The 15,018-nt window shown below is 34.6% G+C and overlaps 1 protein-coding gene across 1 annotated transcript; it reads left to right on the top strand.

The window, feature by feature from the left end:
• Positions 1–8,115: 8,115 nt before the first annotated feature.
• On the top strand, positions 8,116–8,996 carry LOC108376934 (uncharacterized; the record flags this gene model as incomplete). Its single annotated transcript, XM_017633195.1, has 2 exons — positions 8,116–8,186; positions 8,249–8,996. A coding segment is annotated over exon 2 (519 nt), but the record flags the coding sequence as incomplete, so codon positions are not given.
• Positions 8,997–15,018: the final 6,022 nt, after the last annotated feature.

A 15,018-nucleotide genomic window follows, 5' to 3' on the forward strand; every position in this document is an offset into this window, starting at 1 on the left:
AAAAAAAGTGCAAGAATGTATTTTCCACCTACGTACTTGCATATCATTATTGCTATTTCTATTATGTAGTTGTTATATTCATCGGATGTGCTCCGTCTAATAATATTTCGCAGCAAAACGTTTAAAACAGCAGTTTTTTGCATCTTTGTTTGCTGCTTTTCAAACAACGAAAAGCACGGCAAACCACACCTTTTCTAATAAAAAAAAGCCCATTATTCAAAAAATGCAAAAAAGTGCAACATGATTCTAAGCCCCTAGAATTCTAAATTGAACATTTTTATTGCCAACAAAGCTTGAACACCGCCAAATAAATCCAATTTTTTATACCTCTACTTCAATTGAAATATTATTACCCAAATTAAAGTCCATTTTGAAAATTAGTTTTATTTTATTTATCAAGCTATATGCTAGTTTCCTTTTTTGTTAATCACACAAATATTCATTTTCATTCTCTTTTTTGAAGTACCTTTCTCACTCGAAGACTCTACCTTTTCGAACTACAAGAATACTAACTACACGGTCAAAAATTTGGGTTTAATTTTAAACCAGTCAATAATTTTAAGCAATTTTTAATATATTCTGGTTTAAACTTAAGTCCAAAAAGTTCGTGTTTAAAAATCAAACCAAAATGTTTTAATTCTAGTTTCTAAGTTTCATATATAGAAAATTCGGTTTCAAATCTAAACCGAAATAGAAAATGTTTGCACACAGCGAAATGTGGTGTTGATTCTTACTCAACATCCATATAAAGCACATTTACATGCGTGGCTGTAGCTGAGTGTGCAAAGATGCTTGATACAATTGGTTGCTACCAAGGCTGTCCGGGTTGAAGCCGCATCAGACGGAGCAGAAATTAAAGATTTTTTTTATTCTTAAATCATGAAAATGTTTGGGTTTCAAATGTAGAACCGAACTGTTCAAATTCTAAACCCAACATATGTGCTCCCTTTTTTAAACTTGGAAGGTTTGTATTTAAACTGAATTTAGTTTGGTCATATATACTACATATAAAAACCGAAATTTTTAACCGTATACGAAATGAAATCAATTTTTAAAATTTTAATAGAAATGCCAACTTTAACAGCTGATACCTCAATGGGTAAACTCTTAAAGAATTAAGGCCACACTGGACTGCTCAATCCGCCTAAAACCGGTTTTGTGTGGATAAGAGGGGGAAGAGAGTTCGAGTTTACCTCGCTCATTTCAGTCCGCGAGATTCGCGGATTGACGGTGGGACGACACGCACACATAGACAAAATGTTTTCTATTTCGTTTTGTTTGCATAGGCCACATGCACAACATATGTAGCATTATCAACTGATTTTCGGCCGACTGCCCAGTCCAGTGTGCGTTCGAGTGTGGACTGCTCAGTCCGACTGAGCAAGCTAGTGTGCTCAGGCCCAATGAGTATGTACTTTTTTACTCTGGAGAATTAGTTTAGTAAAGGGACAAAAAAAAATCGATTTATCGGTACTCTACAAAAATTACTTTTGGCCAGAAAATAGTAACTGCCAGACTATAGTGCAGTGCTTCAATCTAGATGGTCAAAATTCATAAGGGGCATATTATATTTCAAAACTAATTATTTTAGTTAAGGTTTCCATCAATCGAGCGGATTTTCACCGAGATAAGGACGTTTTTCTTTAAGATAGGCCTTCACTTGTGCTTTAATTTCACATTTTGTAATGTCTCCATATTCTACATCCGAGCCTTCGCTTTCACTGGAGGAATCTAAAATTATGTCTAGGTTGCTTATAAGACCTTTAGCGGTACTTGTTGAAGGCCCATCAATTTGCTTGATATACTACTTAACCGTTTCCTAGCGCCTTAAGCTAAAACCGGTTATTGCCGCTCCTTAGACAGACTTAGAGCCATTTCAAAAATATTAGAGTGGGCTCTCTGCCCATGTAAACATCCGCAGTGTGTAAAATTATGCGAATCATTCGCATAACGAATGCGAATGCAAATATTCGCAACATCCCTGTTATATACATTTGCGCCATTCTTTTTTAAGTCGGACGGATTTCGTAAAACAAATTATGTAATGCCTCGGATTCGCTTGACATTTTTTTTGTGGGTTCTATACATATCGATATTCTGGCGAAATCCACAATAAAGTCTAAATTTTTGAACTTTGGTTTTAATATAGCCACGCCCATTTCTAGAATATTCTTTGATTGAAACTGTTGTGGAACATATGTTCTTAACGAAGCGATATTCTGCCGAATCCGCAATAAAATCAGCGTTTTGCAAACTTTAGTCCTACAATTGCCACGCTATTTGCTAGGGGTTTGCCGCCTTAAAAAAATCTTGCCGTACAAGTATTATACCTGCATAGCTATTCTATCGGCATCTCCAATAAAATTTAAATTCTTGCAAAAACTCGACGTTTAACACTTAATAAATATATCTCAACATAAGTTTTCGAAAATAAATTAAAACCATCTCGTCACAAAGAAAAATATGTTAAAAATGGTTCTTCAAAAATGCAAATTTTTTTAACCAGTTTTTATAGAGAACTAAACAAGGATTACGATGGTATAATTTAAAATCACTATCTTACTAGCCTTCACTATCTTGACCATCTTATATATAGAAATGGTAAGCCCTTTCTTTAGCTTTAAAACGACGTTAAGAGAGTCTCTGCGATGAGCAGAACCCGATATATACTTTGCAGAACAAAAATTATCAATTGATAAAAAATAACCCACTTGTAGTTTTTTGCGGGATTTCTATAAAATATATAACTTGTAACTAACTACAAAAAGATAACTTGAAACTAGTTAAATAGCAAGTAATGCAGTAGATTGTTTTCTTTAAACTCGTTTATATTTAAATATCCTGCACTTTGCAAATACTCTTTCGAATTGAGGACAAATAAAAGGAAGATCGAAATTTCATATTATCATTTTGAAGTTATGTCTGACGGAGCTCGAATATGGGACCACCTACAACAGAATATGTAAACAAATATGAAATCTAATAAAACTCTTTTAAATAAATAAAAATATAAAAAAATATTATATTTGTTTTTCTTATTGATACTTTATGTCCAAAATTAGTTAGTTACAAGTTAGTTACATCAAGTTACAAGTTAGTTACGTTGTTGGTTTATTTCATGTATAGAACCCATAAAAAAAATTTTAATCCAATCGAAATTGTGACACACAAATTCGTGTCCGATATGAAAAAGAATGTCTCATATATAGATTTGAAATAAAGCCTTTCCAACGTGAATTTCGATTCTTAATTTGAATACAACTTTTATACCGGTGGCAACCCTCTTCAGATACTCTTAGACTCCTTCGTTTGACATCTCTTTTGTCTGACACCCATATTCTGATCATACATATGTATATATTTCAATTACCTAATTGCCACAATTTAAGTTGAATTTATTTATGAAATGTGGCAACACTTTTAAATATATCAGTTCGCAAATAAAATATTTTCAACCCCATTTCGATTGATACCCATCTTTAATCATCCATTTAACCTACTAAATAATTTGAATTTAACTTTTTAAATAGGCAACCCTCACCAGACATCTCAGAAATATTCTAAATGTTTAATCTACGGATTTCTTAAACTCGTTCGTGTGACCCCATATTTTCATATTTCAAATAACTTGCGTATATATAATTCAATTAAATACGACTTTCCTGACCCTCTTCAAGGTATTTTTAAAATAAAACTCTTTTAAATACCTTTCATCTGGCACCGATATATGTATACCGATATATGTGGCTTAGATTAAATTTCATTTTTGTAAACAGGTGGCAACCCTCTTTAGTTAAAATAAGTTAATAGAAAAACAAATATTTTTAAAGCAAGCTCTTTAAATATGAACAAAATCGGACGATAAATACTGGTTTACCAAATATATCGACTCCTGCGCCACCTATCGGCAAAATTTTTAGTGGAGTTATTCGTTTTCATGTAATTAATATGGGTTCTAAATATCAACCGAATCGGACTATAAATACGGGATTTTCAAATATCTGGACTCCCGCGCCACCTAGCAGATTAATTCATCTTTCGTATTGCATTGTCATCGGGTTCTGAGCCAACTGTGAAGTTTCAAGCCTCTAGGTTATCGGGAAATTTGTCACAAATTGATTGCGAGTTTTACCCCCAAACAAACATATACATACAACGATCAAGTCAAACAAAAGCAAAAAAATTAAAGGCGGCTTGTAATAGTTGGAGACATTTTTTTTTAACTGATATCGAGTAAAACCAAAAAACTTATATGACATATAATAGGCAAATTTGAAGGAAATTTCATGACGACTTTGAAAAAAATTAAAAAATATGAATTAAAAGGACGTTTTTATACAAAATGGCCGCCAAAGTAATGCAAAGGTTAAAAATTCTTGAAATTTTGACTTTACAATACATAAAAACCATCCTTTTTCTAACATATACAATTAGCTAAAAATGCTACCTAGGTCGTTTTTCATTAGGGGTTTTCATTTAGGTGTGAGAATCTTTTTTTAGTACTGCCAATCACCTTCTTAACCCTATAACTCCACAGGGTTGAATTTTAGACCCCACCTCCCATACAATTATTTTTGCGCCTAGACCTCTCCTATCACCTGCCAAATGAAAACCACTTATCACTGGATACTCTGTATAGACTGAGTCTTCTTTGGCATAGTTAGAAACCAGTCCCCTTTTACACTAGTTGGAGCAAGTTCTCCATGGCCATGTTGAAGCCTATGTTTTTCTTAGCACGCTTTTATATTGATATGATAACAGTACATAAGAAAAATATTTATATGGGTAATTAGTCTTAATTCTCGCCTTAAAATAGATAACTTCGCTCCCGACACAGGGACCTGCCGCACTCAAAACATATACTAACATCGGTCCACAGACCGTTTCACTGAAAAAGGTGTAAAACACAAGATAGCAGGGATCAAGCTACACCGACATCAAAAAGCTTACTGATCAACTGAAAGGCATACAAAGGAAATAAGTTCAAAAATCTAAACACCGTTGTACAAAAAGCTTTAAGAATGTGTTCGGTATGTGAGTAATTACAGTCGGAGTACAAGAAACAAGCCTAAAATAGGACATTGAACGAACAGCAGAATCGGATTATCCTGACTAAAATGATTGCCATAAAATTTTGGAGAACAGCGAAATGCTGGCCGTAGGACTAGACGCTGGCCTAAAGACAATTAAAACTGTTTAGGATATTTTCCTTTTAGAATAATATGAATCTGATAGGCAAAAGAAAGCCAGTCAGGGTTTTATTTCTGATATTGAAATCTTATAGTTGCCAATATGCTTACGACATCTTAAATTATCCCTTATCCGAAATTAATTTCAATGAACAATTAAATTAGACTTTTTTTCTCATTCATTTTGAAATTTGTGTTAGTAAAATCCATGATACAAAAAAGAAGGTAGTTTCATTGTCACTTTTCGGGCGCCATATCAACTACCTGACAATTAAGCAGATTGTGACATTTCGTGCTGCTATATCTAGTCCTCAATAATAATTTATTTATTGTAAAAAAAATATTTANAATTAAGCAGATTGTGACATTTCGTGCTGCTATATCTAGTCCTCAATAATCATTTATTTATTGTAAAAAAAAAATATTTACAAAATTAAAAAGAAATTTCGATATGCGCAGAAACGAAAATTGAAATTCATGATATGATAAATATTATAGTTATGGACGATAGGAGGTACTCCCGATTGAAATGGCACTCAGAGTCTGGAAGTAAGTAGTGTGTTAAGTGCAGCTTGGCCGTCACGTAAACTACTTCCGCTCTACTATTTTCCACCCTGTAGTCCATATCCTTGAGGATTGCAAATACCTCAGCCTAGAAGACCGAAGCATACTTGCCAAGAGAAAAGTTAATGACGGTAAGTGCAGCAGTGCATCAAGAGCAACGCCACGTATTGTAGCGAAATATTTCGTACAGCACACGGCAGTAGTTCTTTGAAGTTTTGCAAGCATACCTCCCACGCTCTTGATTGAGAATCTGCTCCACCATACCACTGACGCATAGATAATTATGGGTCTGATTATAGAGGTATAATTCCATGGTGACACACCCCACGTTTTGCCAAAGACCTGTTTACATTGCCAAAATGCTGCCAATTCTTTAGAAGTTTTGTGTTCCACAATAGATTTCCACGATAGTTTTGTATACAGAATTACTTCTAGATACTTCACTTCAGGAGAATTCTGAATTTTGGCTCCTTTAGTTGTGAGGGAAATGAGACCATTCAACCTTCTCCGAAGCCTGGTTTCGGACCATGCTTTAATGACGAAACATCTAACAGTTTTGTTGTGTAAATACATTTATTTTGTTTAAAATAAAATAAAAAAAGCTTTTTAATAAAATTAGTTATTATAAATGTTTCAAAACTGGATTTTATTTTATTTCTTCATCCCTGCACATCGATATTATTCAAACGTTCAAATTTGATTATCGAACACATCAACTTGCTTTTTTTATGTAAATTTTACTCTTTCATTAAATTCCAAATATTTAAAAGAAAATCTCCCCTCTCAAAAAATTTCAAGGTGGCAAAGCTATGTTTAATGTTTACATCTGGAGAAATGTCAAAAATCTGCTTTATAATCAAAAAATAGTACACGGTCAAAAATTTGGGTTTACTTTTTAAACCGCGCTGGGAGTACTGCCTTTTTTAAACTTTTATAGTCTGCTTTTTAAACCAGTCAATAGTTTTACGCAATTTTTAATATATTCTGGTTTAAATTTTAGCCCAAAAAGTTCGTGGTTTAATAATCAAACCAAAATGTTTTAATTCTAGTTTCTAGGTTTCATATATAGAAAATTTGGTTTAAAATCTAAACCGAAATAGAATATGTTTGCACAGCGAATTGTGGTGTTTATTCAAACTCAACATATGAAAGCACATTTACATGCGTGGCTGTAGCTGAGTGTGCAAAGATGCTTGATACAATTGGTTGCTACCAAGGCTGTCCGGGTTCAATCCCAACCAGACGGAGCATGAAATTTAAGATTGTTTTTTTTTTTATTGTTAATTATGAAAATGTTTGGGTTTAACATTTAAACCGAATTGTTTAAATTCTAAACCCAACATATGTGCTCNGAAACTACTTTCTTTTTTGTTTGTTTGTTTGTGAATAGAAAGGGCCTTTTCACTACATTTACAAAAACAACTTTCGAATAATTTAGTAAATGCACCAAGCAGTTAAAGTTGAAAATCATATTGAACTTATTCTGTTGAGTGGGACTGTAGATGACACTTGGAAAATCCTGCAATCTGTACTGTCTATGGCTGTAAACCACTTTTACTTCAATCTTTCATTTCTTACATTTACATTAAAGTATACATATGTTGTTCCCTTTTTTTGAGACCCGAACACTATTGTTTCAGCACTTGATAGAATCAAAGACATCAAATATGTAGAGGCAATTCGAAAAGGTCAAGGCACAGAAGACTTTCAGATTGACATTTTCGTTAATTTTAAATTACTATTTTAATTATAATTCATTAATTTATCACCAACAGGAGCGTTTGCGCTTGAAAATCATTGAACGTCTACTGAAAGAAGGTTCCAATGCCGATGAACCCCTTAACATTCCGCTTTCCGATTATTCAAGGTAAGTTTTTCAAAATACCATTAAAATCAATGTAACCCGCGGATCCCCCCACACCTCTACAGCGACGAAGGAGGCGTGTCCAGCTCAGAGAATGAATGCCGCGGCTCGAGTTTTTCTGACTTGGAAGGACCCTGCTGCGCTCTAACCAGAGCACCACCGTCTACACCAGAAGCAGAGGTACAAAGTCGGCGGGTATGTACTACCTATCCTCACAGCACTTTGTATCCAAAAATCCCGTCCTTCATCCCAATCCCGAAATTTCCTTGAATTGCACAGCATAAAATAAACCGCATGCGTCGTGTTATGCACGAACTCGATCGCATCTACTTCCAACCTTTATTCCAAATNCCTCACAGCACTTTGTATCCAAAAATCCCGTCCTTCATCCCAATCCCGAAATTTCCTTAAATTGCACAGCATACAATAAACCGCATGCGTCGTGTTATGCACGAACTCGATCGCATCTACTTCCAACCTTTATTCCAAAANAAAATCATTGAACGTCTACTGAAAGAAGGTTCCAATGCCGATGAACCCCTCAACATTCCGCTTTCCGATTATTCAAGGTAAGTTTTTCAAAATACCATTAAAATCAATGTAACCCGCGGATCCCCCCACACCTCTACAGCGACGAAGGAGGCGTGTCCAGCTCAGAGAATGAATGCCGCGGCTCGAGTTTTTCTGACTTGGAAGGACCCTGCTGCGCTCTAACCAGAGCACCACCGTCTACACCAGAAGCAGAGGTACAAAGTCGGCGGGTATGTACTACCTATCCTCACAGCACTTTGTATCCAAAAATCCCGTCCTTCATCCCAATCCCGAAATTTCCTTAAATTGCACAGCATAAAATAAACCGCATGCGTCGTGTTATGCACGAACTCGATCGCATCTACTTCCAACCTTTATTCCAAATGAAATTCCATGGTTTTATGCGTTTTAAATGGTCCAAATCGAAGCGCACCAACAAGAAGGGCTCAAAAAAGAAGAGTTCAAGTAGTGTTGATGAAAATGCAAAGTCACAAACGCGAAGGCTCGGCGGTGGCATTGAAGGAAATGATACAATTAACAAGAAAGAAAAGATTTTTAAGGATGCGGTTGATGGCTCATCGCATGAAAGTGTATCGGTGCAATCACCATGTTCTGCATTAAATGCAAATGGTTCAGAAGATTGTGCATTCCTATCGGCCGAAGGTGGCACCGATGAATCGAAACCAGATTGTAGAAAAGTGTCCCGCAAATCTCATAGCACCAAAAAAAAATCCCAGGGCTCGCCAGCTTTGAGGGAACCACCACAAGCTCCACGCTTGGTTGTTTCAAGAAAACTTCGTATGTGGTTGGCGGATAGACAAATTTTCATCTACCGCAGGAAGCGAAAGGTAAAATATCTATGCACATGGTGCTGCACTACTTATGTGTCGAATTATGGTACATTGTTGCATAATTATGGAAAACGGTCTGGGGGGTGCTTTTTTTCTGCTCCAATTCAGTTTCTTCCAGCATTTGTATCCATGCAAACGACATGGGCAAGGCAACGGAGCCGCTACACTATAAGGCTAATCATGAATTTTCATTCCGTGTGAACTCGTTCCCATTTCGCGCATGCAGTTCGCCTATTATATGTTGAATATTCACCAAGAGAAGTGGTGCACTTCGAATCATTTTCTCACTATTGGATAGCGAATTCAATGGTGAAATAACAATATCGATTATTACATCGATAAGCCACGAGATATCCGAACATCTCTACAATTTTAAAGTAGTTCCCAGATTGACTCTGTGTATCTATCTAGTATATCCTTTTCTCTATAAATAACTTTATTTTAATCTCTCTTCCGCCATCTTCATCAATACTTTTATCGGTATCCTCATCCTCGTCTTTTTCTTTATATTTATTGTTGTTTTTGCTTTTATGTTTATCATTTTCTTCATCTATATATTCCCTTCACCTTTGCCCTTATATAAGTAAAGTGCTTAAATTTACCTTAGTCNCCACCACAAGCTCCACGCTTGGTTGTTTCAAGAAAACTTCGTATGTGGTTGGCGGACAGACAAATTTTCATCTACCGCAGGAAGCGAAAGGTAAAATATCTATGCACATGGTGCTGCACTACTTATGTGTCGAATTATGGTACATTGTTGCATAATTATGGAAAACGGTCTGGGGGGTGCTTTTTTTCTGCTCCAATTCAGTTTCTTCCAGCATTTGTATCCATGCAAACGACATGGGCACGGCAACGGAGCCGCTACACTATAAGGCTAATCATGAATTTTCATTCCGTGTGAACTCGTTCCCATTTCGCGCATGCAGTTCGCCTATTATATGTTGAATATTCACCAAGCGAAGTGGTGCACTTCGAATCATTTTCTCACTATCGGATAGCGTATTCAATGGTGAAATAACAATATCGATTATTACATCGATAAGCCACGAGATATCCGAACATCTCTACAATTTTAAAGTAGTTCCCAGATTGACTCTGTGTATCTATCTAGTATATCCTTTTCTCTATAAATAACTTTATTTTAATCTCTCTTCCGCCATCTTCATCAATACTTTTATCGGTATCCTCATCCTCGTCTTTTTCTTTATATTTATTGTTGTTTTTGCTTTTATGTTTATCATTTTCTTCATCTATATATTCCCTTCACCTTTGCCCTTATATAAGTAAAGTGCTTAAATTTACCTTAGTCTTTATTTTTGCCTTTATCTTTACGCATCTTTGTTTCTGTTTTTATTTTACCTTTGCCTTTATCCTTTTTTTATCTATGTACATACTCACCTTTATTTACTTTCATTCTTGTATTGGTCTTTTTCTAAGTGTTATTCTTAAACCCTTTATTAGCAAGTTTTTGTTTCCGTCCCAACCATTTCCGTTGCACCATTTCTGTTGCACTATTTCCGTGTACAACTTCCGCTGAATTTTCCAATTTATTCCCAACAAACCAACCGCCGCTAAAGAAATTTCACTTCAAAAAATCTTGAATTCCATGCTCCGNCCATTTCCGTTGCACCATTTCTGTTGCACTATTTCCGTGTACAACTTCCGCTGAATTTTCCNTTTTCAAGCACTATGTAGATATATGTCTTGTTTTTAAACAAACGTTTTTGCTGAGAACCATATTGAATTAAAGGAACCAACACTGAAGTGAGTCAAAATGAAAATAAAAGAGCACAAATTCTTATGTAAAGCAAAACTCGCTGACCGGTCATCTAAATGGGAGATCTGCAGTCTTTTAGCATCATATTTTACATCAGAATTGAAGGGATTTCGGAAAAATCTGACCAGTTCTTTTGAGTAACTGTGATTTTGCATACCTTGTCAACATATGGCCTCGGTTGATGTTAAAAAATTGAAGGCAAATTTTTACAGCATTTTTTATGTGTATGGTTTCTATTTGAGTGTATTGAGAATCGGTCAGTCTGAAAAGGCCTTGTAGGGAAGATAATAGGTTTGTTCGTCGCAAATCCAGCGAGAATTATCACTCAAAATATCAGAGAGTAATAGTAATAANTATCTGAAATCAATAAAAATATTTTCCACAAACATTATGGTAAGTATATAGCGATTAAAAGTTCCCCTTCGGACATTCCCAAAATATTCCCAAAATGGAACTCGTATCGAAGATGACTGATAATTTTTGCTAAATTCTGCGAATCTGTTAATGTTACAAAAAAAAACGATGTATGAATGGTTGTTAGAATAATAAGCAGCCATAACCATTGCGTCAACCTAAACTTCCTAACGATGTTTAGTAGCTGCCAAAAACTGTTCAAAGTTGTTTCGACATTCCCGTTCGGACGTTCCGATTTTTTCCAATGGATCAAATTTTTTGTTTGAGAATTTAAACACATTTAAATAAATCTACATCTACATATATGAAGGCCTTATTGCCATTCGTTGAAGTCATTTCTTCGTACAAGCAGACGTACGTAACGACGCCTCCAAACCATACTATGCTAAATCTAAGCTGACTTAGCATAGTATGGTTTGGAGGCGTTGCTTACAAAATTGAATATACGGTTTTTTTTTGTTAATATTCTTAATATTTTACACGCTTTTTTTTTTGTATTGAAAAATGGCTTATATTTGAGCAAACCCCATTTAAATCCAAACATGAATCTGTCTCCGAAAATTATGAAAAATCTGCAGAGCAAACTTTTTAACAAAAATTTCTAAAAGAAAATCGGGTATGCAGTTTCATAGCCCATTCAGTTTTAGTATAATAATATGCAAATTTCAAGTGTATAAACAATTCTCAAAAATTATCGTGAATTTTTTGGCAATTTCGCTGCAACTTTGCAGATTTTACATAATTTTCGTACATCGTTTCACACTTGCATTTAAAAGGGATTTGCTAAAATTAAGCCATATTTTAATGCCAAATTAACGAAAAAAATTTGCAAATACTAACAAAAAACTTATACTCAATTTTGTGAGTAACAGTACCTATGTACATAGCACAATATGAACAAAAGTTATTTGAAGCGTTCGGGCTGCCATACTCCTGAACGCTTCGACCAGGACACTTATCATCCAAATAAAAAACGAAGATACAAGTGAATATGGTGCCAATATATTCCCTATAATTACAGTTTCTTTGATTCTGATATTATAAGCAATGTAGTTTTGTGGCACAATCCCTAGACTTCAATGATTGATGGTAATGAAATGCTCAAGTACTGAATTTTTTCCTATCATAAAAATAACAAATTTCTCTTGACGGTAACGTACCACCATTAGCAAATTTCCGCATATCCAACAACGCACTTCATGATCCATATTTGCCATTTTATATATGTATGCATAACCTGAAGATAATTTAGGTATGCTGTCTTAAGTGAAGCCATTCTAAAGCTAAGTATACACGGTAGGGTAGAGAAAAAACGCGAGATTTAGACAAAAATAAATATAAAATAAATTCCTTAAAGAAGTATGATTTTTATGAATTAAGAAAAAATTTTAAAAGAACTTCTTCAGAAGACGTACTACAAAAGCCCTTCTGAAAGCTCTTTTTTGAGTAGCGAAAGCAGAAGCCCTTCAGTTTGTCCCACTCCATACAAAAAATGAAGGAGAAAGGAAAAAAATGCCTTTTTGATGAGATTTTAGCTCCTGAAATTACCTTCTGAGTAGTACTTATGTATGACCCTTCAGTCGTGTACCTGATCAGAAACTTGCACTTTTTTGGCATTTGCCTGAAAAAAGAGGTTTTAACCAAATAAACTAAACAGAAAGAAAGTAAGCTCACCAGATATTCAACATGTTTGGAAAAACGTTTCGTTATCAATTTGACAGAAAGCTTAACCCTTTTTTTTATAGCAAAATCTGCTATAAATTAGAGGAGTGTCTGCATTCACCTTCATTAAAAAACCAGGACAATTTAAGTGTGGACCAGGACACCAGGACAATTTGTCTAAGTCACAATCTTACTTACAATCGATAATCCTATCGGTTTCCGAAAGAAATTTTATGCGACTGGCAAGAGTAACTAAAACTAGCTTTCGTATTAAAGTTTTGCCAAATAAAGTAAACGTTACGACTCTTTTTACATTTAAAGTGTATTTTACGTCCGAACGCTTGTAACTTAACTTTAGACCGTACCTAATATATTTTTAAGTTGTTTTTGTTGTAAGGTTTACAGAACATAAGCTATACTAAATTTTTGTATACATGGATTTCCAATTCTTTTTAATCGTGTGCAACAATTATGAAGGATATCTGGAAGGTATGGTATCTCCGAAAAACAGAAAAATTTAAAGTTCAGTTAGAAAGCCGATAATATCTTGAAATGGAATGGACTCATTATTTTTTCTATTCTTTTGGTATTGGTTGAAACTTTTCAGGAAATACTCATATGTACATTTATTAATTGGAATGGACGAATTTATTAAAGCAACTAACTTGGACATGATTCAATTAAAGTATGTACTTATTAATTTAAACGCTCGCTCAAAATTTTAAATTTTTGATTTATTTTCTGATTCATAAAAACATCGACAAACATCCATGCTTGAAGCCACAAGTGTGATAGCTATTTCAATTAAATGGAAAATTAAGTTGAATTTGACTTTTAAATTAAATGGCAAACCTTTTCTTATGGATATAGTTTAAGGGCTGTTTCAAGCTCAAGAAAAGCGATAAATTCAATTCAATTAAATGGAAAATTAAGTTGAATTTTACTTTTAAATTAAAGGTTTGCCACCTTTTCTTATGGATGTAGTTTAAGGGCTGTTTCAAGCTCAAGAAAAACGATAAATTCATATACATATGTACAATGAATACATATTTTGTTCTAGTGATATACTGGTAATCGATACAGTTATGAAATTTGGGCATGTCATAGAAGAAGAGGTAGCGGTAATTTCTGCATACTCAACTCAAAATTAATATTTTTTGGATTATGACACTGCAGAAGTAAATAAGTGATATGTACTGAATCAATGTATTGAATCAATTGAGTGTGCATTCTCATTNAAATAAGTGATATGTACTGAATCAATGTATTGAATCAATTGAGTGTGCATCCTCATTTTTTTCGTTTCAAAAATATGATTGTTTGATTTAAAAAATTTAACAACCACTCTTGAGATTGGTTACAAATTGTAAACACAAAATATGTAGTGTGTTATGGAATGGTGTAGACCCATTCACATAGAGAATGTGAATTCAAAAAAAAAACTCAATCATGTATGATTGTACGTTTATGGGAATGCAATCTGTCATTATCATTCAGTACTAATACTATTTGCTGTATCAGGGTTCAGATTTTAGTACTAAAATTTGAAACCAGAAGATTGCCATCTCCCTTAAAATAAGTAAGCAAATAAATATTTGGTGCTAAAATATTTTTCTAAGTGTTTTGCCGAGCTTCTGCTCAAACTTGACGCATGAGTTCTGTTGTTGTGGCACAAATGGAGACACCTAGGAACATATTTAAGGCTCACTCAGAACACCATATGATTTTATAAGAAGAGTTTTCAAGGCAGAAATATACTCGAAGGTTTGCCATTGCGTGCCGAAGGACCACTGCTATTTTGGGTTATGATCTTACCAGGTATTTAACCATGGTCCTATGGAGTGGAAGTCCCCACATGTAATCCCTCCGCTACGGCGGCCGCCGTAAGTACATGCTATACATATCGTCGTTTAAAGTACAAACCCGCGTATCGAGAAAATGCAAAACCGCGTAATTGCATAAATTATTTTCTAGAGAGTTAAATCACCCATATTTCAAAATTGTCGATTCAAAGCCGCTTTCGACAGCACGAAAAGAAGTTGCCTTTATGCCGCGATGTCTGAATTTGGTATCCCCGCGAAACTAATACGGCTGTGTAAAATGACGTTGAGCAATACCACCAGCTCCGTCAGAATAGGGAAGGACCTCTCCGAGCCGTTTGAT

The sequence above is a fragment of the Rhagoletis zephyria genome, unplaced genomic scaffold, assembly GCF_001687245.7.
Source record: "Rhagoletis zephyria isolate East Lansing unplaced genomic scaffold, Rhagoletis_zephyria_1.1 Rzeph_scaffold_11222, whole genome shotgun sequence".
NCBI classification, from domain to species: domain Eukaryota; kingdom Metazoa; phylum Arthropoda; class Insecta; order Diptera; family Tephritidae; genus Rhagoletis; species Rhagoletis zephyria.